We start from the raw sequence: 26,166 nt of genomic DNA, 5'->3' as shown, positions 1-26,166 counted from the left end.
GGAACAGACTCCAAATGGTGCCTTGGACTGACTCTAGGAACACATATTAGGTTGGTTGATGATAAAATACTCCCCCCTGCTGGCTTTAGGGGGTGTAGCATCCATTGAGTTTATAGGTCTCATTCTACACTTATTGACCAAACCTTCTCTTCCTCTCCCTTGCCACCCCGCCTTAACCATTTAAAGACAGGAGTCTGTAGCCATGTTATAAATATTGTCATTATTAATCATTAAAAAAAAAACAAACACTGAGTTCCCAGGTTGGAGAGAGGAAGAGGTAGCGCCATTGGGCCAGGGTAGGAGGGGTAAGGGGCAGAGAGCTACTTTGAATGGCCTAGAATGTCTCCCTCCTCCCCCCACCCCCTTCCCAACTGGCTCAGTGCCCATTGGCAAACTGCAATTCTCTCACACAATGAACCTTCTTAGGGAAAGAGGTAATGACAAGTAGTAGTGGCACAACTCCCCCCTGCCATACCTCCTCACTCTCATATTGGCGCTGCCTAACCCCATCAGGCCTGGACAAGGGAGTAGGGGTGATGCCAGGGACTATACTGGATGTTCAAGATGACAAAGAGGGGAGCCTCTGAAGAGCCGCTGGGGCAACCTTATAGTGCTGACGCTGGCCTTTGGAGGGGTTTTGCCAAACAGGAACAGGATGCTTTAGGGACAGCGGGCATTGATCAGACTGAGGAAGGAGTCCTGGGCTGGGGAGCTTGGCTAACAAGGGTGGTACTAGGAACACAGGCTTCACACAGTCCCACAAGGGGAGAGTGAGTATCGGGGTCACTGCTGATCATCCAGCTGCTGTAGAAGTGTCCGGCGGCGCCGTTCCAGTTCCCCTTCACTCAGCTCACTCTCTGATGTGTCCCAGCCTGTCTGTAAGGGCAAAGGCACTGACTGACTGGTGACCCTAAGCTGTTAGGGCACAAGCTGACCATAAGCAGAGAAAGCACTGCATGGCACGATGGCAAAAATGCAGAGAACCCTGATGGGGGATCCCTGCCCCCCTCACCTTCTCTTTCTTAAGTCCAAGGCCAGGGGACCGATTCCGGGGCTCTGGCCTCCGGGCCTCCCTCTCTTTGTCCCGTTCTCGTTCTTTCTCTTCCATTTCCTTGCTTCCTTTCTCTTTCTCTCGCTCTATTTCACTCTCAGGACTGTTCTGTAAGACCACACCACATAACTGCTCAGTTCCTAGTGAAGGGCAGGAATGAAGGGAAGCCAGGGGCCCAAAAAGAAGACACGGAAACTGAGTCTAGGGCTGGTTCTAAGGGGGAGGAGCCAGAGGCACAAAGGAATTACTGTTGCTCTCTAGTAAAATGAACTGAGAACCACTGCCCCTGAGCCTGCAGTACCCCTTCCCCATTTACCGACTTGTGCCTCTTCTTCTTGCCTTTCTTCTTCGGCTTCTTTGACTTCCGGAAGCCATGATCTAGATTTGGAAGAGGGTGGCTCAGTATCCCCAACCTCTCTTGGGGAAGAGAGGAAGTCTAGACACTTAATTAGTCTAGCCCCAGGCCATCTCATCCTTCTCCTTGCCTCCAAGAAGAAATGTTCCTACAGCCATTCCAAAGAGATGGGTCCTTCTAATTCTAAAACGCCTTTAGTGTTGTCTAGAGCCTTCAGCCTCTCCCACTCTCATTTCTCCATTTGTTTCACCCATATTATAGTAGTAAAGTTCCTTCTGCCTTCTAACCTCAGATTCTCCTATGCAGTTTTGGCCCATCCTCCCTTTTCAACCCTCAATAATAACAAACTCACATTTATATAGTGTTTTAAGGTTTACAAAGTGCTCTACCCTCAAGGGATCTAAAAAAACAGTGAGCCTTCTTCCTTGAATGAATTCCACAGCATGTAACTCTGTCATTGATTCCCTCCTTCAGCTTTCTCTTCCACTGACAAACATCTTTTTATTCCCCCTTTTATTTCATACAGCTATTCCTAGGGTTCTCTACTCCCCCACAATAGGCTCTATTAAGTGACTTTGCCTGCTCCAAGAGGGGGGCGGCTGGAGGGAGAGCCCCGGCCCCCAAGAGGGCCACCCCCACTCTCAGCTGAATCGAGTGAAGATGAAGGTTCAGAGCCTGACTCAGAGGGATTCCATTTTCTTCGTTTAGAGGGCCGAAGAAGGGGTGGTTGCTCATCCTCCTCAGATTCAGAGCCCTGGAGAGATAAGGGGAGGAAAAGGCCTTCAGAAAGCCTGAAGATGGAAAGGAGAAGGATGGTGGAGAAATAAGAATATTTGTCCTACTTTCTAAATGATCCCTATCCCACCCACAGGGTCTTTGCCTCATCCCAACCATATTTTCCGACAACTCACCGAGGGTGAATGGGATCGCTTTCGATGATGTTTCTTGCCCTTTTTGCCATGTTTTCTGCCTTTGATGTGAAAATGCTGGCATTCACTCTGATGGGGAAGGAGGAAGAAGAGAATAGCTCCAGAAGTACCTCTCCTCTGCCTCACAACAACCTTTCAGCCTTAGGACATGTTCCCTCATTTACTTACAGTACCTGCCCACCCATCTTCCTATCCCCTTAGCTCCCTGAAAGGTTTTAAGGATAAGAAGTCACTCAGGTTAGCCTAGGCAAAGTCTGGGATAGTGGCAGAGCCAGAGAACCACAAAAAGGCAACAGAGAGGCAATGCTTTTCACCCCCTCACCTGTAAAAACTCTCTGAAGAGGCGTATCCGCTCTGACTCCAAGGTGATCTGTTCAAAGGCAGAGTCGCACACAAAGCGCTCTCGGACCTTGTCGGGGGAACAAGAGAGCCAAGCGTGTAGATGAGAATGCAAATTCAAGACCAAGCAAAGCTTGGGGGAGGCAGTAACCAGGCATAAGGGGTCTGGGGAGCAAATCAAACACTATCTTTGGAGCAAGAAGGAAGTCATGTAATGTAACCTCATGAAAAGTGTGGTGTCCAGTTAGTTTCCTCACCTCCTCCCAGCCAGTGCCAGGCTCTAGGGCAGGGGCAGCTTGCCTCAGCATGCTCCGAAAGGCAGCTTCCCTACGTCGAAGTCTCCGTGCTTCTTCCTTCTCTCTCTCCCGCTCTCGTGCCTCTGCCTTCTCCAGGAGCTGAAGGTATAAAAGATATCATCTAGGGTCACTTAAGATTTCCAGCCAGGAAAAGCCTAGAGGAGCAGGCAGAAGCATCACCTGGGCAGAGAAACACGAGGTAGGGGGGAGGCAAAGCTGTAATAGGTTTTTTTAAGGCAGGGTTCTCTTTCCCATATATCACAACTCCAGAGGGGGAACCTGAGGAGCCTGGGCTCACCTCTGGCAATCTGGGTTCCTCCCACTCGCTCAAGCTACTGGGTACCATAAGCCCTGAAATGCAGCTGCCTCAAAGACGAGTATATGAGAATGGGCAATAGGAAGGAAGAGGACTAGAAAGTATTTGACAATTGTGCCCCAGCCTTGCCTAAAAGAAAACAACTCTTCCTCATTGCATCTTTCACATCCTAATTCACTTCAACTGTCCTCTCCTTGGCCCCCATTCTGCCCTACCCCAACCCTGCCCCCTCACGCTGTTGAAGGTCAGCTTGATATTGCCAGCATCCAGTGCAGCAGCCCTCTTGTCAAAGCTGATGACATGTGCAAAGTCCTCAAAGGCTGTGTTCACTTCCACACTGAAACCTCGATCCTATGGATTAAGCAAATGGAGGGCATGATATTAAAAACTAGGCTTTCTGATACCCTGGTCCAAGGTTGGCCAAAGACTGCTGAGAAGGGCCCTCTCCCCTTCAAAATACCTCCTCTGCCCAATTCCTGAAATTTCACAATTAAGAGCTTTTTTCTTTTGTCTTAAGGCTTTGTCCCTCTGCTAAAAAAAAAATACCCCCAAGAAGGATTCCTTAAAGCATTATTAGTTTATAGTTTACTTGATAAGTTAGAATTGGGTCAGCTCTAATACCCTCCCAGGTCCCTCTTACCTTAAGGATGTCCTTAATGATTTTCTTCTCATCATGAAATCTGGCCTTCAGATCCTCTACATAAAACTTGAAGAGATCCAGAGGGGTGGAGCCTGCAGAGGAGGCAGGGAGGGGGGAGGGGACCTGGCTGGTGGCACCTTCCTGAGGTCTAGGGAATGAAGTTAAGGGCAGGGCAAGGGAGAGGTGATGCAGAGAACCGGTCAGGGGCAGGGAGCCGGGAAGGGAAAGCCCGGCTGCCTTACCCGGCTGGCCCAGCATGTTGGCAAAGCGGGCATCGGTGCTGACCGCTGGGTACAGCTCCATCCAGGTAGACATGGAGTGCAGCTGCCCTGTCTCGTGCAGCTCGTCCAGGAAGGTCTGAGCAGGGAAAGGCCAGTTATGGGGACAGGGACAGAGAGAGAGATGAGGAGATTGAGAGAGAAATGGAGATAGAGACAGATAAGCAGAGAAAGAAGGGGAAAACATGTAGAGAGAGGATACCTAGATGGTGAAATGCAGAGGTAGAAAGAGAGGAAGGAAATTTGAAACAGATAGGGAAACAAAGTCATAGAAACCTGTCTGAACCTGACACACCCCTACCAGCTCCCTGTAAGCACATCCCCAACATTGCCACCCCAGAGTTTAGGAACAGCCCATCAAAGACCCCACTGCCTATAAAATGCTCCCCTCGTTCCAAGCCCTGTGATCTTTGGTGCTTATGTGGTGCTCTCTGCTTCTAGAGAAGCTGAAACAGCAAGAATAAGGCTGGGAGTATATACAGTGGGACTCAAAGAGCAGAAGAGGGAGCAGAGCAGGAAGCAAAGCAGTAGCTTGAAGGTTCCCAGGGGTCAGATCTAGGGTCAATGCCCATCATGAGGCCAAGAGGGCTACCTGGAAGGCTTCGCGGTTCTTGCGATGCTGGCGCCTCTCCCGAAGTCGTGCCCGTTCACGCTCTTCCTCTTCCTCTCGCTCCAGCGCTCGGATATGCTCCTCAAAGCAGATCAGCGCATCCTCCTTGTCCATGTCTGCCCGCAGGGAGCAGGCTCAGCAGACATTGCAGGGAGGTAGAGGGCACCCTCTTAGAACCCAGCACCCCCAGTACTACAAGGATGCTTTCCCCACTGTCTCCCAAGGGCACCCAGGGTGAGGAAAAGTGAGACCCCAAAAGGTGGCACTGTCAACAGGGAAGGGTCTGGTGGGAAAGGCAATTGGGATGGAGGATTTGGGAAGGAATTGTTAATACATGAAAAAAAAAGTCCAGGTATTTGACCCTACAAGAGGGTTAGAGCAGTGACTGAAGGGGCTTCACATGAATTAGCAGGACATTTTTATGGAATTGGTTTTAATAAGGCTTTGCCACTCCAGAATGTGGCACTTCTCATATCATCAAGAGATTTGCCAACAACAGTTTGTATTATGTGTGGCCAACAGGGTCCATATTGTTAAGCCAAGTTAAGATTCTATTCATCTGAGCTACAAAAATCCTCATCAGCATTCAAGTCTTCTTGAATGTCCCAGCCTAAGGCTCTTCCTACTAGGCTACATGGCCTTCAGGGCCATAGCGAATCTCAGTGGAAGGGAGAGGGATGTTCCAGGGCGTCTTGAAAAGAGTCTGGGAGCCCTAGAGTCCGGGCAAGTACAGGGGAATCTCAGGGGGTCTGAGGGCACTAGGGATATGGAGGGTGCTGGGAGTCCCAGGAAGTTCAGAACATTAGGTGCTCCTGAGAAGTCCAAGATAAACATAAGAGGTTCAAGGGAAAAAGGGCCAGGTAGGTGCCAGGGGTCCCAGGAGGTCCCTGGGGAAGGGGGAGGGGTGGAGGGGTGTCGAGGCCCTGGGCTCACTCTGCAGCTGGTGGTCCTGGGCAAAGCTGGGGTTGTCCATGAGGTGCTGCTGAGCTTGGGACCAAGTAGTCTGGAAGCTGACGCTGCTCATTCCATCCAGGATGCTCTTTAAAGCCTGGATATTGCGGCGACGTAATTGTTTAGCCTGCTCCTGAGATGATGGAAAAGGAGGGAATGGTTAGAAAACATGTCTAGGGGAGAGGATGGGAAACCCAAGGCTCTATTTATGGGTCTGAGGCCAGGAGACAGAGGGATAAAGACCAACAATTTATTTTCCCAAGATGGGGCCCTGCTTGGGACCAGAAAGGAAGGAAACAAAAAAAGGATCTGATGGATACTATGAGAAAAACATGGGCCAGAGGCTGTCCAAAACACACTTATGGATTAACTTATGGACTATGCAAAATATAGTATAACTAAGCGGCCACTACTTCTGAGTCAAGACCTAGGGAACTGAATGAGTAACAAGAGGACTGAAGCAGGACCAGGAAAACTAGAATGAAAGGGTATTGGAAGGATCTCAGCTGATAAGTATTACCTTCTCCTTCTTGGCAAGGAAGAAGAGGACATCATCATATATTTCCTTACGGTCCCTCTCAGGTACTACAGCCCAAACTTCCAGTTCCCCAAACGTTTGCTCAGCTCGCCTAGGGTTATACAGGTAGACTATGAAGTCAGATGGCAGAAGGCACTGTCCCCCTGAAACGGTATGTTCTAGATACAGTTCATCCCCTGGGAACACCTGAGCATTCCACCCCTAAGACCCTCACCGGTATCGGGTAGTGGAGGTCATACGGTCATGCTGTTCTAGAAAGTGCTGAAGGGTCTGCTTGGCCTCTTTGGCCCTCAAACGGGCCTCTTCCTTTTCTTCTTTCTCCCGCTGTGCTTTGTAGGCATTGAATGCCTGCTTTTTCTCACTTAGTTTTGGCAGAGCACTGGGATGGAGAAGATAGGGTCAGGGTAAGTCAGCCCAAATTACCTGCATTACAAGTCACAACTCAGGAAGCACTGGTAATCAACCCAATGGTAGGTAGGAAATCAGTCAGTAGTAGGTATGAACACAGCAGAGGCCATGAAGGGAAGGGGACACGGAAAGGGCTGAGGTACTGAGGGTAGGGATGCCCATTCATTTCAGTGGCGTCTAAATCACCGATGAGCCTTTGCCAGGTCCTATAATCCTGAATATTTCCATTTGATCACGGTCATCTCTTGGGTGTCTCAGTCCTCTACTTTTATCCCCTCTCCCACCCATCCCAGGCTATTACCTTCCCGGCTCTTGCCCATCCCGATCCCTGAAGGGAACTAGGATCACTCCAAGTTTCCCCAGCCCTGTTGTTCCCATGGATAGGTTTTAGGGGTTGTCTGGGCTCCCCCTCCCCAGCCCTACCTGTAGCGGGGGTCAGTGACCACCATCTTCATGGCTTGTTCCCATGAAGCATTGGAGGGGACAGCCTGGAAGTGAGCAGGTGGATGATTAAGAGTTTCAAACTTCCACAAATTCCCCCTAGCCCTTAACTGAGAAATCATCCCATGCAAAGTTGCAGTACCTTGTCCCTTAGCAATTCCTTGAATGCCTGCTTTGCCTTTTCTCGGTTGCTCCAGCTGAAGCTTGACCTCTCTGGCTCGAGCTTTGGCTCTTCCTCCTCCTGCCGCCTAGCAGCGCTGGGAGCCACATAGGATTCAGCCAAAGTGCCCTCATCGTACCCCTACCCTCCAGCCTCTGGGTATCCTGCTCCCCTCCTCCAGGGAGGGATCCCCCCTGGGATCTAGGTACTGTTCTAGATCCCCGGCGAGGCACCAAGGTAGAGGATGGCAGATATGCCTCAGGGCACTAGACATAACTGACCTAGATACTGAAGTGCTGCAGCCTTTACCTGCTAGTGTTTTCCTTCTGATGCAAAAGCCCCTGATCCAGAGGCTGGGTAGGTTCTGACAGTTCACAGTCTTCATGCCCACCTGGCTCAGGCTCGATGAGGCCTGTAGGGACTGGGGCTGGTCCAGGAGTAGCAGGAGGTGGCTCAGGCTGTGGCTGGGGCTGTGGCTGCTGCTTCCTGCAATGACCCCAGCAGACAGTAGAGCAGGGGTACAAGATAGGGATGAGGTCATGGGTTGAGGTGGTCCTTCTACCATGGGCAAGACCAAGGGCTGAAAATGGACTGTCCTGAAGTGATATAGGGAGCTCTCTTCACATATATAACAAGAGGTGGGGGGCTCATTCAGTACTTCATACCCAAGGCTCCCACCAAGCCCACTGGCCCTGAGGACAGGTGGCCTCACTCACCCTGCAGCCTCCTGTTTGACCAAAGCTGCAATTAGGGAAGAGAGTTTGTGGGTCAGAGCACAGAGAGGGCAGGGGCTCCTGGTGCCCCCTACACCAGAGCCCCCAACCCAGCCCCCACCCTGCCCCTCAGACCCCTCACCCTCCAGTTCATCCAGGTCCTTAGGCCGGGTCCACCGGGACTCCTTACTCTGGTTGTTGTAGTAGTAGGGTTTGCCAGTGTCTGACTTGTACTCTTTCCAGGGGCACTGAGACAACAGCAACTGTAGGAGTATGGTAGGAATGAAGGGACAAAGTGTGCATCAGACAGCTGGGGTGGTCCTCTTTAAAGGATGTTAAGGGAACCATCAGAGTGGAAACATGGAGTGATTATCAAAAAGTGGGCCAGTTTCAGAGAGCAGACTTCCTACCCAATTAGTGGCTACACTGAAGACCTGGGTCCACAATATGCATGTTCAAGGAAAAGAAGGAATGTATGTTCAGAGAACTAAGGTATCCAGTCATAAAGGAGTGTCACACATACGAATGGGTAAAGGCGATTAAAACACAGAAGCTGAGACAAGCATAAAGATCAGAAATGTGGAGGGGTCAGGGCTGTGGTAGGAGCCAAGGATTCAAGGATCCTTCACCTCAGCTTTGGACTTGAGTACGCTGGGCTTCTCCCATACAGACTGCTTGTCATCTGCATTGTAGTAGTAGATTCGCCCATCAGGAGCTATGTGTTCACTCCACAAAACTCTCTAGGAAGCAGAGAAATTTTTTTCAGGCTCTCCTCCCAATGTCCACCTCTCCCCACTCCTTTGCTCTCAGGCTTCTCTCCTTCAGTCCTTCCTGGTGCACTCACCGTAGGGTCTGCTCCAGCCACAACAGCTGGAAAAGAAATTGAAAAAAATATCTAAGGCCAAGTTCCGACCCTGGTCTGATACCCCCCAGATACCTGGTCCCCCATCATCCCACCCCTGCCAATGCCCACCCTGGCCCAATCAACACCCCAAATTCCCTGGCACCCCAACAGGCATGATCCACGGCAGCTTCCAGACCACCGTCCCCCTCCCTCTATGCCCCCAACCTCCGAGCCTGGGGGGGCCAAGCCCCCAGAAGACTCACAGCTGGCGGTGTCCACACCTGGGGCCGTCTGCCGAAGAAAGAGGGGGAAGGGTCGGGGCCAAGCCCAGTGGTCCCCAGGACCCTAGGTCCTGGGGGAAGGGGAAGCAGGCCGGGCCAGGACCCAGGTGTCTTGGCTTTTAAGTGTTTGTGCTTCTTAACCACTTCCACCCACACCCAATAGCTGGAACCTTGAGATAGCAGGGGCAAATCCCATAGATGCTTCTTTCTTCTCTTTCCTTGGGTGGAAATGCTTTGAACAATCAAATCCCATGTCTCATTTCCCTCACTGGCAGACACAAACCCTACATCCTGCTCTGGCACCTTGACTTCCCATAGGCACTGACTGATAGGCACCAAAAGAATGAGTAGGGTGCAGTTTGACAATGCCACCTCCTTCGGTAGCATTAACGTGTATCCAACTAGGTGCTTGTGAATGTAAGAAGCAATGTGTATTAAGTTTGTATGCACATCTTAGTGAAATAGAAGAGCAGAAGAAAATCCGTGTGACTTCAGGGTGTGATGGGGAATTTATGGAACTAATTTGCAGCTTGGAAGTATACATGAAGTGATTGAGAGGCAAAGTTGGTGGATTAGATGTGAATAGAGAAGGTAAGAGAGGCAAAGTGAAGAGAGAGGGTGAGGGGAATTACCCCTTGCTTTGAGTCACACCCACAAGGCTGCAGGACAAAGCTCAGATGCCTAGGGGGCCCCCCCAACGCTTACCGCTGCAGTGACAGGTACCGCGGGCATCAGCATGCCTGGCATCATGGGTGGTACCATCCCTGGTATCTGAGCACAAACAAGGCAAGAGCCAGCCACATATGTCAGGATGGACATGGACTGGGTTGCAAATGAGGCAGGGCGGCAGGGAGACAGACCATCACTCAGAACATTGGGCACAGCAAGTCTTGGTCCTTGGGCTCTCAAGCCCAAGCTGGCAGTTCTACTCAATCACTCGGCAGTAAAAACTGCACAAGTATGCCCACCCCCCTCCCAATTCCCACGATGCTTCTGTCTTCCAATGTTCCCTAGAGAACATCAGTGTCTGCTGTCCACACCTTAAGAGTCATCCCCAGAAAGAACCCCCCCAAGACCCCACAAAGTTCCAAGAGACTGGGTATGTTCAATTTCCATTAGACTCATTGTCTAATTTGCATAAGATTTAGGCCAAGCCTACATAATTTCAACTAAGGCTCCTTCTGCCTTTCCCCCCCATTCTCATCCCCACCTTCAGGTAAACTGATGGAGCTAAGAACACTTATCTGTAGCTCCCTAGGAAGAAAGGAGATAAGTATTACCTGTGTAATTGGTGGTGGCCCCCCCATTGGTGGGAGCATCGGGGGCATCATGCCAGGGGGGATGGGAGGGATGGCAGGTGGTCTCTGGTTCATGGGAGGCAGCCCCATTGGGGGGAAGGGTGGAGGGATCCCTGGAGGGGGCATCTGGAAATGAGGAGAAGGGGCACTGAGCAGAGGAGGTGAGGCAGGTAGGAGCCTGGATGCCAACCCCAAACTCAGAATACTTGTGGATGATACATAGTAGGTAGCACCCTCCCTTTTCCTGGCCTGGTGGACTGTGACCCATAAAGGGGAACTATGGGATTAACAGGAGATCTTGCTGGAGTAAAAGGGTCTAAGTCATGCTCTGGGACTAGGCCTAGAATTCCCAAACCCTTATCTAATAAACACTGAAGCCTCTCAGGAAGCATGGGGAAGTGAAATGAATCTGAGTGGGAAAAACTAAGTCATAGGGTGGTCTACTTTCTAAGATCCTCTTCCCCAAACAGTTCCCCTTAGAAATGGAGAAAAGTAAGAACTGGTACCCAGCTTCCCCTAATCATCTGCCTACCATCCCCTCAGGTCTGATTCAAGACAATTCAGATCTTATGCCAAAATACAAAGAAAAGAAGAGAAAAGGACAGAAAGGAAAGCTCAGTTCCCTTCTTTCTCCTGAATGCCCTTGGCCCTGTTCACCCTTATACCCCAACCATATCCCCACATCAAATATATATTTAGAATGAGGACTTCTTCCTCACCTTTCCTTTCCCCCACCTGTAGTGCCTCACTTAGCAGGGGAAAAATCACACATATTTTTAGACATAGAACTTGTCACCAGCTCCATCTCCCATAAATATACCAGGACCCTCCCCTTCTTGTCCCTGGGCCAAGGGACAGAATGATGCTATAGGAAGACCATGCCCAGGAGGCAGCAATGGCCAGGGGAACACAGAGTTGGGGGCTGAAGACAGGAAGGGCCATCCACAGGGAAAGACATTAAACTTACGAAGGGTGGTGGCATCATGGGGGGCCCCGGTGGGAAAGGGGCAGGTGTTGCCAAGGGCCTGGGGCCAGAATCGGGAACCGACTGTTGAGGGAGAAAAAAATGGTCATAGGACCTAGGATAGGTACAGAGATGGGGTTTAGCAATTAGGCAAAGAGGGGGTGGAGATGGAGGAGCATAATACTTTGGAGAGGATAGACTCCAAGTCAAACATCCTGCCCTACCCCAAGCTGATCTCTAGTGATACTTTCCTCTCAAACTAGCCTCATTTCTCCCAGAGCCATGTTGAAAGTGCTATTCCAATACCACTTTCAAACCAGCAGTTTCCACCACATCAAAAGCCACAGGAGGTAGTTAATAAACTGAGGGAACATAGCTGCAAGGCCTTGCACCTTCACCTAAGGGCCTGTTTATGGGAGGAGGGGGAAAGAAGTGGAGGTCAGGGGCTGACTGATGTAGTTCCAGGGCAGAACTGGAGGGTCCAGGCAGCCCAAGAAGCCCCTGATGCTGCCCAAGTTCCCATTTTTACAAAATGACCACTTGGTATCAGAAAGTGTTTCTTGATATCAAAATGCAGACCCTCCCAGTAAATCTACTGCTTTCCTCTGACCCATTCCCTAGGGGAGCTACAGGGCATAGCCCAGACTAAAAATATTATCTTCACTCCAGTTTCATCTTTTGGTTTACCCCTTGTCCAAAGCCTGTTTTCTATTTTTCAAGATTCCTCATCATCTTGGGGCTCAGTCTCAGGAAAGGACCTACTAAATTGTGGAGAGATCTGAAGATTCTCTTGTTCAGACTTTCCTGTTATACTGCTATGTGATCTCTTCTGAATCCACCCAGGTCCTTCTCTTTAACCCTAGCACCTGCCAATTCTTCCTTCGAACTCTTGATCCTGGCAGACCCCTCATAATTTAGGAGGGTGTTAAGGCACTCCTAATTACTTCACTAAGACACTCAGATGTCTTTGAGACAAGTCTTCCTCCCTCAAGTACACAGCCAATGGGAAAGAGTGCTCTATTTTTCACTCTAGCATGCCATCTGCTCCCCTATCCCCAACTAATTTAGATGTTATGCCAGCCTTACCCCTGAAATCTAAAGTGGGAGAAAGACTAGAACAGGAAAGCATAGCTACCTTTGTCCTATACATCCTTGCCCCTGTTTATCCCCATGTCCTAACCTTGTCCCTTTATTAAATATCTAGATTTTCTCATCACCTCTCTTCCTCCCAAAGCATCAGTGGGAAGGGGAAAATCATAAACTTTAGACATGGTGCTTGTTACCAGCTCCGTCCTACCCCACTCCCTATAGATACACCAGGATCCCCCTTCCTGTCCCTAAGGGGCAGGATGGTGTCATAAGAAGACCATACTCAGGGGGCAGCAATGGCCAGGAGAACACAGAGTTGGGGGCTGGAGATGGAAAGGCTATCTGTCCTTGATAAAACAGGATCACAGAAGTCATCTATTAATAGAACAGGAATTTTTTATACCAATGGAAGTAGTAGAAAATTCTACCAATTCCAACAGGAATCTCTTCTAACAATGGGTCATTCAACCTCCACTTGAAGACATTCAGTGATAGGAAATTCACTACTTTTGGACAGTTCCAATTGTAAGAAAGGGCCCAACAGTTTCCCTGCATAAGAATTACAGTGACTAGCTAATACCTTCCATAAGAGACACAGAGGGGTGTAGTTAGTAGTTGGGCCTTGGAGTTAGGAAGACATTGGTTCAAGTACTGCCTCTGTGATACCTATTGGCTGTGTGAACTTGGGCTAGTCACTTAAATTCTCTGTGTCCCAGGCAACTCTCTACACTGTAAATTGAAGAGGTGATTTGCATTAGGAGAGGCACTTTCTCACCAAGATATCCCTACACCAATGAAATCATAGATATGTATATGAATATATGTACTTACTATATCTGATAACTATGTATGTCCACATAGCTACCATATCAACTTTATAAATCCTCCCTCTGTATTACTGCTCTTTACAGTTCCATCACTTCCTTTGAAACCCAAATTAAAACTTACCTCTTCCGAGACTTCTTTTTCTCATTAATTCCATTTCATCCCCACTTCTATAATTTCTTTATTATGTGCCATTCAGCACATACTTATATAGTACACGCTATATTGTGGTTTTTCTGTTCCTTATATGTTGCTTTGTAATTGATCCCTAGTCACTTCACGTGTCTCTTCCAAGAGAAAAATTTCTAGAAGATACAAACTCTTAGATTCTTTTTAATCCCACAAATAGATAGGTGCTCAGTAAATACTTAAATTCTGCTCCATCTCTGTTGGATAGCAAGTTTCCCCAGGGTCTGAACAATCCCGTCTTTGATGGAGAGCCTAGAATGATCTGGCCCCACTCTCCATTATCCATGGGGCTGGGACACCAACATATAAAATTTTCAGCTCCATTTATTCCCATCCATTTTCCATTCTTCCCTCATCATCGAGAAGAGGGCCAGGAGAAAAGGGGCAGTCACTCCTGTCTACATGGCTTCTTGCGAACAGCTCTAAGGAAAGGCAGGGTTGGAGAAAGAGGGGGAAGTAATATGTTTGGTGAGAAAGATGGATTACTTATAGATTTCCATTATCCAGAGACCTCATTCCAGGCTGCCAAAATGAGGACTCCCTGGGAAATAAACACAGATAAGCCTTATTAGCACTGTTGTATCCATTGTCAGCATCCAATTCTCTGCCCTAATGGAGGACAGCAGAGGCACAGATTAAACAAAAGAAATGGTAATTCATAAGTCTTTGCACTTCACTAAAGAATACAGCGTGGGCTATATATGTACCTAAATACACATAAAATAAACACACATAGAGACACGCACATATAATGTGGCAACTTTGCTTTCCTAATTAATTTTCATGGCAGCAGTGAGGACTTGGGGATATCTAAGTAGCTGTAATTCAGAAGAGGTGCTGAAACACAACCATCCATTAATGGGATTAGAAAGGGAAGGGTTATGTGTGTCATAACATAAAAATTAATCTGCTTAATGATGTATTCACAAACACTTAACCATCATCAATACTATCATTTATAAAAGGATGGCAAACATAATATATATATGTATATACACATATATTTCCTTCCACTTTACACAAAGTATGTGTCCTTAAGTTTTTTCAAAAACTGAATTAAAAAAAAAAGCAAGGCATACCTTTAAATGCACCAGGAAAAGTCATTATCTATTCTAAGTGAATCCTTTTGTAAAGTGAAGAAAAAATCCTAATTTAGCTGTTTCTTAAATTTAAACTTTCAAAAGTTTTTTTTAGACACACTTTTTAACAACATGCACAGACACATATTTGTATTTCTTCAAATTATCTGAGCATATTGATTGGGTAGGGTAGTAGGAGATAGTAACAGTAAAATATATGGTTGGTTTGGAAAAGTTATTTTGAGATTAAATGTGGCATATAGTCTTGGGCAATCAAGATAAGAACTTCTGCATAGGGCATTCAATTCAACAAGCATTTATGAAGTGCCTACTGAATGCTAGGGGTTGACATTGGCTAAGGCCTGTTTTGGACACCTCCCTGAATGTGGTGAGGGGAAAGTGTACATAGCAAATTCCAGCAAAATTTTCAGAGTTCTCCCTCTATTTCACATTCTCCCACACCATATATCCTACATGTCCTTTCTACTTCCTAATTTCTCAGTAATATAGAAGTTACACTTAGAGTGGCAGTCTGATAGGAAGTTATGTTGAACCACACCAGGTGAGATACTTATTGAGCTAGAATAAAAGATGCTGGGGTTCTCATGAAACAGATCTTGGGGAGGGGAGAAAGGACAATTGAAAATTACCCATCTCCAAAAATGTATTTACAGGGGAAGCTATCAGGAACACTTTCAAAACAATAAATTCATCACAAACCACATAGCTAAGGGACAAGGCTGGGGACTCCAAAAGATGAAGGCATAGAAGGGAGAAAGTAAATTGATGAAAGGGACTCCGATAGAGTTGTGCCACCGACGGTATTTCTTACAAGACCAATTCCGCCATACCTGCGCAACTCCACCCCCCACTCCCCAATCTTACTCCTATCACCCTGAAGGAAAGCCAATCTTGAAATCCCAGTGGATTTGGGAGGAACTCAAGAGCCTTATTCAAGTAGGTAGATAAATAGGTAATAAGGGCCAGACTAGAAGGTTTCTAGGTCTCTCTGGTCCTACTCTGCCATCTTTCTTGGTTGACAGTAGAAGTTGGAGATCTGAGAGATTTAAAGTCTCCCAAATGAACAGCTGCTTCAAATGGAGGCAGAATGAAGGCTGCAGGACTCCAAAGTCAACTGCACTGTGGCTCTCCACTTTTACCTAATTCCAAGTCTCTTCCCATTCTAGGCTAGTCTCCATTCAGCTATCAAGGTGATCTTCCTAAAGTTCAAGTCTGATCACATTCCACCCTCCCCCCCAATTTAATAAACTCTAGTGGCTCCCTATTACCTCCAGGATCAAACAGAAAATCTTCTGTTTGACTTTCAAAGTCCTTCATAACCTGGCCTTCCTACCTTTCCAGTATTTTACACCTTTCCCCCTTCCATATACTCTGTGATCCAGTGACACTGGCCTGCCTGATGTTCTATGCACAAAACACTGCATTTCCCAAGCCTGGAATTCTCTCCCTCGTCATCTCTGTCTCCTGGCTTCCTTCAAGTCCCAGATAAAATACTACCTCCTAAAAGCAGCTTTTCCAGATTTCTTTTAATAACAGTACTTTCTCCTTGAGATTATCTTTAATTGATCTGATATATTTCTATATATCTTATTTGCATATAGTTGTTTGGCCCACTGAGAGCTCCCTGAGGTCAGGAACTGTATTTACCTTTCTTTGTATCCCCAGAACTTGGCACAATACCTGAGGCAAAGTAGCCCCTTAATAAATGCTTGTTGACTTGACTCCCCAGTACTCCAGTTTCATCCATTTCTGGCTTAAACCTGGTCACTCTGATTCTATCACTTCAATTGCTTTCTTTTCAACCAGAAAGGAGGGGGGCAGGGTGTTCCTTCGCTCTCCATCTTTATTCCAACCCTTCCATCACCTGAAATATCTTGGTTGGACTAATGGCTCCCATCCCCAATTCCAATCTGTAAGTATTTGCTTTCCCTCCTTCATGAGCCAACTCCAGTGACTTTTCAAGGCTCAGTCTGAAAGCCTCCTTTGCATCCTCATCCCTTTTCCTGGTTTTTGGCCCCCTGTCTCTGCTCTCTCCCACTTTCTTGACTTTTCACCTCCTGTTCAGGGGTGCCCATATCAGGGCCTTCCCCATGGAAGGTAAATCAAGTAAGCAGGCCAAGACTGGGGAAAGGGTGGGGGGAAATCCTAAGGGGACTCCTAGCCCCTGAGGGGCTGAGAAGGGAGAAGGGGAAAGGGGGCCAGGGGAAAAGGGGGGGAGAGAGGAGGAGAAGGAAAGGGAGGAAGGGGGGGAAGAAAAGGGAGAATAGAGGGAAGAGGGGGAAAGAATGGGGGAGGGGAGGGGGAAAATAACCTGTGACTCCCCGTATTTCCTTCTCTATCTTTGCCTCACGCATCCCCCACCCCCACTTTCCCAGTCTCTCTCCCCCTTTTGTTGACCCTTCTTCCTCTCCCCTCCCCCCAGGTCGCCCCCACCCCTACTCTCTCTCCTCTCCCCTGAGCCCCACTGCCGCCCCTCCCCCGTCATATCCCGCTGCCTCCTCGTCCCTGGCCCAGCCTCTCCCCTCAGGTAGCCCGCCGGCACTTCGCCGCCCCCCAGTCCCTCTCCCCCCAGCCCCCACCGCCGACCCGGGCCGTAGGGGGCGCTGTGGGACCGGCCCAACCCCCACCCCCGCACGGGGGACGTTACCATGCCAGAACCTCCGAGCAGCTGGGCCGGCCCGGCCCACCCGCCAGTAAAAGCCTCTCTGATTGGTCGGATCGCGGGCAGGAGGGTGGGACCGGCAGGGAGAGCACCCTTTCACTGCCGGAGCACAGGCAGCTTCACCGAGTCACACCTCCACTCCTCCCCCCTCTCCCTCTCAGCCCCGCCCCCGCTCCCACCCAGGACACTGGCTCGTGCGGGAAGCGCGCGAACCGAGCTCCAGAATGATGGACGAACCGCCCGTCCAGGGCCACGCCCACCGCCTCCGGGCCGCGCAGCCGCCTGGGCGGCCCTGCGGGATGGTCTGCGGCGTGGGGCTCCTCCCTCCTCCCTCCTGCCTCCCTCCCTTCTTCACTCTCTCTGCAGGCTCCGGGACGGAAGTCGTATATTCCTTTTACAGCATCCAGGCTCTGCTGGAAGCCCTTCAATGATGGGGACCTCAGTACGTCTCCAGACAATCCGTTCCACTTTGGGCAGTTTAAATTTGGCACGGTACCTGGCACAAAGTACCTGGATCCTGCCTCTCTCCCTCCCTGCCTCTGCAGCGCCCCCAGGACAGAAGTCACTGATTCTTTGACGTTATCCAGGCTCTGCTGGAAGCCCTTCAGTGATGGGGACCTCACTACTCATAGAGACAGCTTAATTCGGCAGACACCCCGGCACATTAGCAGGCACTTAATGAATGCTGTGTCTAATCTGTCAATCTACAGTGATTAGGAAGAGCTCCATTTTTTTTCCCTCTTTACCCTGGGATCTCTAGCTGTTTCTTCGGGTGCAACAGAAAACACATTGGATTTGCTCCCAGAGGACCTTGGTTTGCATTCTGGCTCTAGTGTGTGGCCTTGAGGAAGGCAGGCACTGTTTTGGCCTCCGTTTCCTCATCTGTAAAATGGGGATAATAATAGCACCCACCACCTGGGTTGTTTTTGAGAATCAAATGAGATAATAATTGCAAGGCTCTTAGCACAGTGCTTGATGAGTAGTATTCGCTATATAAATGTTAGCTATAATAACAATAATGAGATAATAATACAATTAATGCAATTATTGTTATTTTATCTGAAGGTTGAACTAAATGACCTCTATTATACAAGGGTCATGCAGAAGAATCCCTCTTCCACAGAAAATCTCTTCTAACATGTGGAGAAAAATTCTCAACTCTCTGGATCCTGTCCCCTCTCCCCCTCCCCCTTTTCTCTGACTAAACCCAGTTGGACCATTAGGGCTGCAGAAAAGACCATAGAGATCATATCATCTGACCTCATTTTACATATGAGAAAGTAAAGCCCAGAGAGAGGCAGTCACTAACCTAAATCTACACAGTAAGTTAGAGGTAGAACTGGAATTGTAGTTCAGACTCCTCAGTCTAATGCTTTTTTTTCTTTCTTTTTTTTTTACCAGTAGAATGTAAGCTCTTGGAGGACAGCAATTATTTTGTTTTTCATATCTCAAGTGTCTTACACATAGTAGGCACTTAAATGTGTGTTGAACTGAATTCCACTAAATCCCACTTAGCATCTAGATTTATCCTCTGGCTCTCCCCAAATGTTCAGAACAGGGCTTTATGCATGGTGGGTATTTAGGATAGATGGGTTATGAATGGTTAATGACTGTACTTACCTATTCAATAATAATAATAATAATAATAATAATAATAATAATAATAACAGCTAATATTTATATAGTGCTTTTAATGTTTGCAAAGCAATTATTTCATTTTGTCCTCACAACAACCGTGGGTGTGGAAAAATTAGGACCTTAACTCATTATTGGTGGATGTGTGAGCTGATCCAACCATTTTGGAGATTATTTTTGAATAATTTTGGAATTATGCCCAAATAGTTATGAAACTGCCCATACCCTTTGACCCAGCCATACTACTATTAGCTCTGTTTCCCAAGAGGATTAGGGAAAATGGAAAAGAACCTACATGTTCTAAAATATTTATAACAACCCTCTTTATGGTGGCAAAGAACTGGAAATTGCAGGGATGCCCGGCAATTGGGGGAATGGCTAAACAAATTGTGGTATATATGTTTATGATGGAATATTACTCTGCTATAAGAAGTGAGCTCAGTGATTTTATTTATTTTGATTTATCAACAATCACTTCCATAAGCTTTTGAGTTTTAAATTTTTCTCCCTCTCCCTCTCCCTCCCCACCTCCTTCCCCAAGACGGCACGCAATCTGATATAGGCTATACATATACATTCCTATTAAACATATTTTCACATTAGTGATGTTGTAAGGAAGAGTTAGAACCAATAGGAGGAACCACCAGAAAGAAGAAACAAAACAAAACAGAAGAAAAAATAGCAAATAGTATGCTTCAATCTGCATTCAAACGCTGTAGTTCTTTCTTTGGATGTGGATAGCATTTTCCATCATGAGACTTTTGGAGAAGTCTTAGATCCTTGAATTGCTGAGAATGGCTAAGTCTGTCAAAGTTAGTCATCGCACAACATGGCTGTTACCGTGTACAATGTTCTCCTGCTTCTGCTCACTTCACTCAGAATCAGACCATACAAGTCATTCCAGGTTTTTCTGAAGTCCACCTGCTCATCACTTCTTGTAGCATAATAGTATTCCATTACATTCATATGCCACAAGTTGTTCAGCCATTCCGCAATTGATGGGCATCCCCTCAATGTCCAATTCTTTGCCACCACAAAAAAGAGCTCAGTGATTTTAGAAAAGCATGGAGAGACCTCCATGAAATAACAAAGCACAAAATGAGCAAACCCAAGAGAACATTGTATACAATTACAGCAGTATTGTTTTAAGAACAACTTTGAGCAACCATGTTTCTGACTTGGTTTAAAATACACAAATTAACTTCAAAGATCCTAAGAAGGAAGATGCTGTTTGAATCCAGAAGGGAATATTGCTGTAGTATGGGAAACGATTAGACGGTTGATTTAGAAAAAACATGGAAAGACTTGTATTTATGAAGGAAGATGCTATCTACCTTCAGAGAAACAGATGATAGGAGAAATAAGCATAGTATGGTCTTACATATATGTGTATGAGTATATTTATCTATGTTTATAGATATCTATGTGTGTGTGTGTATATATATATGTATATATATATACACACACACACATATATATTTAATTGTAGCCTTCTGTATGGGGAGGAAAGAGGGAGGAGAGAGGGGAGGAGGGGAGGAGAAAGGAGAAAAAAATAAAGTAAAAAGTGCACAGCAGAGAACAAAAGAAAACCAACAAGGAAGCAAAACCGGGCAACTTTGAAAGCAATGTGTAGTATTTATTATATAGGTTTTCTAGAAATGGAAATTTATTGTTTTATTTTGAATCTTCTCTTATGGTCTGCTGTGTACATGGCAATTTTTTTTTCTTTTCTCATTTTGTATTTAAGTGTAAAATTTAAAAAAAAATTAAAAAAAAAGAAAACCCAACAACCCTGGGAAGTAAGTGCTATTATTAAACCCATTTTTTGTTGTTCAGTCATTCAGTTATGTCTGACTCTTCATGACCCCATTTAGGGTTTTCTTGGCAAAGATATTGGAGTGGTTTGCCATTTCCTTCTCCAACTCAATTTTTTTTTCCAACACATTTTACAGATAAGGAACTAAGGCAAACAGGGTTAAATGACTTGCTCAGGGTCACACAGATAGTGTCTGCGGTCAGATTTGAACTCAGGAAGATAAGTCTTCCTGACTCCAGGCCTGGCAATCTAGCTTCTGCACCACTTAGCTGCACTCTACTTACATTATATAGGCAAACCACACTGTGGCCACACATATTTTATTGTGAAAAGAAAATGAACTTTTTCTTTTTTTAACCCAGACCTGTGGCATGTATAACTTTTGATGAAAAACTTCTCTCCATCTGCTCTGTAATTTGTAGTGTTAGTTTCCTGGTTGTGGGAAGGGGCAGCATTGAGAGGTTAAATGACTTGCTTAGGGGCCTCTAACCAATAGATGTCAGAGGGGAGACTTGAACATAGATCTTCCTCAGCGGTAGGACAGTTCTCTATCCAGTCCTTCATCCTGCCTATGGATAAGAAGTATTCTGTGCAACACTCAGCCCCATTGCTTCCCCCCTCACCCCACCCCAAATCCTCCCGATCACCCCTATCACTTCTTGAAACAAAGGGAAAAGGACTGGAGAAAAAGCTGTTTGGAATCCCCTAGGAACAGCTCAACAAATGGAGAAAGATTGGAGCAGGGTGCAAAATGGGAGGGGAGTTACTGTGGGGTAGGATCAGTCTCCTAGTCCAATTTCACCAACGGCTAAGGTTTCACAGCAGCTGCCAGCCCAGCCTTGCGCCACTTCTTTTTTTTTGAGGCAATTGAGCTTAAGTGACTTGCCCAAGGTCACACAGCTAGTGTCAAGTGTCTGGTTTGAGACTGGATTTGAACTCAGGTCGTCTTGACTCCAGGTCCGGTGCTCTATCCACTGCACCACCTAGCTGCCCCGACACCACTTCTTTTTCTGGTGGCTCTTTGGTATCTGCCTCAGCCCTACCAAATGCTCTCAATATCTGCCTCTCTATAAGGAATAGGATAAAAATGGTAGGCTGCCAGTTCAAATAGGAAGAACTTCAGCCTGGTAAATGTTCCCAAGCGAAAGCCAATAAACAAATGGGAAAGAAACTGGCTTGGGCATATGCATTTGCACCTGCAAAATCTCATCCATTTCCTAATTCCTCCTGATGCTTTATTGCTGTCCTGAGCCTCTGGTAGTCAATTCCTGCTTTCAATAGCCTACTGACAGGGTGCATCACACTTCCACAGAGAAGAAATGCATGGCAGAGACCTTTACAGAGGTAAAACCAGTCCAAGAATGTCAGTCTTGGTCATCTGGCCAGGATCCCCACTCTACATGGCTGCCTACTGAAGACCTATGAAATGTTCCTTGGTGAGCAGAGGGTCTGAGCAAAAGGAATCACATGTCCTTTAAGGATCATTTGCATACATAGCTTGGCAAAACTTCACCACTTTAAAACATTTTTGACTGAGTTGCCCGAGATTAGGACTCCTCCTTCTCCTGGAAAGCGTTAGGTAAAAACACTCACAAACTAACTCTTTGGTTTATGGAGGCCGTATGGTGAAGAGAATTGGAAGTTTTTCACTATAGTAAAAGAAAGGACAAAGCTAACTACTCTTTGCAGTAGTCGTTGGTAGTACCTGGGCAAATTAGCCCCAGGTAACAAGAATATTTGAGAGACTAAAAGTAGCTGTTCTAGGAGTCCAACGTGGTTGTAGCTCCAGGAAATCTTTTATTTTTTCTTTTTTTGCCTAGGCAATGGGGTTAAGTAACTTGCCCAGGGTCACACAAGTAGCAAGTGTTATGTGTCTGAGGTCGCATTTGAACTCAGGTCTTCCTGAATCCAAGGCTGGTGCTCTATCCACTGCGCCACCTAGCTATTCCTCCAGGAAAATTTTAAATGCAATTCAAGAAGCATTTACTGAGTTCCTACTGTGTGCAGCACCTGTGATAAATTCTGTGGGAGATACAGAATTTGTAGTCCCTGCTGTCATGGAGATGATAGTCCAGAAGGGACTTTGATATGTAAACAAATAATTATAAAATAATACCTGATAGGCAATTTGTAGTAGTACAAATTAGAGGTAAATAAAGTGAGGTGAGAAGAAAGCGGGAGGCCCAGCCCCATAGACCTCATCCCTGTTTCTCCCCAGGCCCTATCTTTTTTTGTCTTCTTATTCTACTGTTTCCTCTGGAACTCCACCTCCTACCCATACCCTGCCATTTCAAGGCTTAGCAAACTCTTCTACATGCTGGACCTCTTTCTCTCACTCTCAGAATCCCAGCATTCCAGGGCTGGATGGAACTGGAAAGCAAGTTGTACCAAGAATCTTTTTTATGTGTAAAAAACTGTTTCATAGTTAATTTCTCATCCCCACTTCCTTCTCTTAGTCTGTTTTCAGGGATTAGTCACCCAATTTCCAATGCAAGATTTTTAGAAAATGTATCCAACCCCCTAAATTCACTTTATAGGAATCTATTAACATGAATCTGTATTTCATTAGGAGTTCAGTAACTTATTTTATTTAGATACAAAGTACAAGCTGTAATCATGAACTAGTGAAGGGTTTTTTCTTTATCATTACATCTCTTCATTTTAATTTTTTCCTTCTAATATTTTGCTTTAAGCAAGTTTTAAATTTCTTTAATTTTTGTTGTGTGCTACATATTGTACATATACTGTTCTGATTTGTTTTGTCTAACCGTCTGTGTGACCCTGGGCAAGTCACTTAACCCTGACTGCCTCACCAAAAAAAAAAAAAAAGAATTCATTAAGAGTGAGACATGGAGTCTCTTCACAGATTTGGCATCAAAAAATGCTGTCACCTAAAAAAGGGCTGAGATGATGTGTAGAACATAGCTCTAGATATAAATAGACAAGAAGCCATTGCCCTATATTCTAATTAGTTCTAAATTGGGTGCTACTAGTAATGAATACAATGTATAGTTCAAGGATTCAGTAAAGATCTGAAACAAGAGAATGGCAAAAAATAGATAAACATATTTGGTGCTATCAGCGTGATAGACCACAAGAATTCCTCCAAAGTAGGAGAAGGGACTTTTTGACTGAAATAGAACATTGCCTGTAACAGGGAAATGCATGAGAGTCCGAACATTCTTTTTTTAAATTTTTTCTTTTTAGTGCTCCCCATTGCCTGTATATTGAGTCTGAATATTCTTACTACTTTTATTATGTTTTTAATCAGTTTTTTTACACTATGGCCTTTTTCTTGTAATACAGATTAAGCAACAAAATCAGTTTAGCAAAGCCAGCTGACAGATGAACCATGTCAGACTGTATACGCAACGTTGCATAGTCTTCCACCTCTTCAATGAAAAGAGGAAAATAAAATTTCCCTGGGCTGGGGGAGGAGAAAATAAAGCACTTAGCACAGTATTTGGCTGTAGTAAGTGCTATATAAAAGTTACTATTATTTAAAATGTTATTATAATTAACAGTGAATAATAACTGTTATTTTTATGCTTAACACAGCGGCTGGTACATCACAAGTGCTATGTTGTAAGTAAGGTGGATTTTAGTGTGTGTAAGGAGGATTTTTTTATTCCTTTTTAGATAATAGTTCTAGGATCCTAGATAATATTTCCCACGAATTATGGTTGAAAACATCACCACATGTGCAGTGAGATACAGGGATGACATAATGTATGCTTGCGCTGTGCTAGGTCATGACGATATTGCTAAAGTTAACCTGTGAGGCTATTGCTGGCAATGTGCCTTCTTTGTCTGTTGCCTTATAAAGCAAGTGGGCACTGGTCAGTAAGTGGGGAACCCATTTTGCGATTTGGTCCCCATCAAGGCATGGGGGGAATCTGCGTTTGCCTCAACCAACCCCCATTGAGACTTAGGGGATCTTGGAAGAGTTATACTCCATTCTTGCCCGTCCCGTGAAAAGTGTGATTAGGGAATGCGGTAGGAGTTGGTGCTCCCATCATCAGCAACTCTATTGAGAAGACTACACTAGAATAAAGTAAGCTTGTTTAACCCTCCAAAGCTGTCTTCCTGTCTGACCAGATCAAAAGGGAACCTGTGTTAGAATACCTGTTGGTGTTAGAAGCCCTTCTGTGTCCTCCTTCCCAACAAATGGTATTACCTGTGTGTTTTCCTGTGAAACATATATAAATATTAGCTATTATTATCTTAATGTGGCCTAAGATCACATCCACTTTTTTGGGGGGCTTATGTCATGCTGTTGACTTATATTTAGTAGGCAGATCAGAAAAACTTTCAGATTGTTTTATCAGATGATTGCTGTATAGACATGTCTCCTCTAGCTGAAAAACATGACCAAAAAAAAAAAAAGAAAAGAAAAGAAAGCGAAGCCTGCATGCCATACTTCAAGAACTCACAAAAGAAAATTGCTCAGATTTACTAGAATCAGAGAGCAAAGTGAAAATAGGAGTCTACTAGTCACCTCCTGAAAAAAAAAAAAAAAAAAAAAGGAAAAACTCCCAGGAATGTTATAGCCCAAATCCAGAACTTCCAGGTCAAATTAAAACGACAATGTCACAAGCAGTCAGAAATAGAGTCCAAGAATCAAATGACCATAGTTAAGATCATATCTTATTTACTGGGCACTGACATCCTCCCAGTTATCCCATCCGCCTCTATTGTCATTGAAACCTGTTATCTATGATTCCTCATTCTCTCTCACCCTCTATATTTACTCAGTTGCTATCTCCTATTGATTTTACCTTATAACACCTCTCCCCTATGCCCCCTCCTCTTTTCTGATACTGCCACCACTCTGGTGCAGGTCCTCATCACCTCACATCTGGACTATTGCAATAGCTTGCTGGTCTGTATAAAATGATCAAGGAAACAAAGGTTTGAGCTTCTGAGCATGTAGATTTGTTAACAATGCATGCCAATTGCCCAAAAAATCAGGACCAGTCACCTTCCTTAGCTAATAATAGGAGGAGTCAGATTTTTGTATATTTAAAAAATTAATCAAATAAGACCAATTAATTAAAAGAAAACAACTAATGAAGCTACAAAATTAAGTAATCTGATTTCTAATTGGTGGAAAGATTAGGGACTTTCCAAGTTGGGAGAAGAGTGAAGAGGTAAAATTCCCTGAAATCAGAAAAAGAGGTATCCCACTCCCCCCATAAGATTGTAAACAATCAAAGGAATGTGGTGAAACAACTGATTGACCAATACAGTATCAGATAAGATATATGGGTTGGTTTTTTAGATGTATAATTGTAAAAAAAAAAAAACCCAACTCTTTGTACCTTTCCAAGAAATCAGATTACCTAATTTTGTAGCCTCATTAATTGTTTTCTTTTAATTAATTGGCCTTATTTGATTGTTTTTTAATGCGTAAAACTCTGTCTCCCCCTGTATTTTGG

The 26,166-nt window shown here is 45.7% G+C and overlaps 1 protein-coding gene across 3 annotated transcripts; it reads right to left on the bottom strand.

Annotated features, from left to right (window-relative positions):
* Window positions 1–201: 201 nt before the first annotated feature.
* On the bottom strand, window positions 202–17,407 carry PRPF40B (pre-mRNA processing factor 40B). Of its 3 annotated transcripts, none has more exons than XM_020966055.2 (26): window positions 17,263–17,407; window positions 11,416–11,496; window positions 10,431–10,574; window positions 9,856–9,921; window positions 9,133–9,160; window positions 8,870–8,895; window positions 8,655–8,765; window positions 8,168–8,288; window positions 8,029–8,053; window positions 7,622–7,798; window positions 7,295–7,409; window positions 7,135–7,199; window positions 6,518–6,682; window positions 6,286–6,394; window positions 5,748–5,898; window positions 4,797–4,948; window positions 4,169–4,283; window positions 3,927–4,018; window positions 3,521–3,637; window positions 2,932–3,069; window positions 2,658–2,744; window positions 2,318–2,404; window positions 1,986–2,160; window positions 1,368–1,429; window positions 1,013–1,159; window positions 202–876 (listed from the first exon to the last, which is right to left on the bottom strand). In XM_020966055.2, the coding sequence occupies exons 1-26, from the start codon at window positions 17,263–17,265 to the stop codon at window positions 784–786; spliced, it is 2,652 nt and encodes an 883-aa protein (XP_020821714.1). In that variant the 5' UTR covers window positions 17,266–17,407; the 3' UTR covers window positions 202–783. The 3 variants fall into 3 exon arrangements, with proteins under 3 accessions (XP_020821714.1, XP_078012944.1, XP_020821717.2); XM_078156818.1 differs by having other exon boundaries at window positions 8,216–8,288; XM_020966058.2 differs by having other exon boundaries at window positions 4,797–4,930; window positions 17,263–17,406.
* Window positions 17,408–26,166: the final 8,759 nt, after the last annotated feature.

Source organism: Phascolarctos cinereus, unplaced genomic scaffold (assembly GCF_003287225.1).
Source record: "Phascolarctos cinereus isolate Bilbo 61053 unplaced genomic scaffold, phaCin_HiC Scaffold_1;HRSCAF=81, whole genome shotgun sequence".
Lineage (NCBI taxonomy): Eukaryota > Metazoa > Chordata > Mammalia > Diprotodontia > Phascolarctidae > Phascolarctos > Phascolarctos cinereus.
Note: the sequence above shows the minus strand (reverse complement) of the source record. Positions and strands in the feature narration are given on the sequence as shown.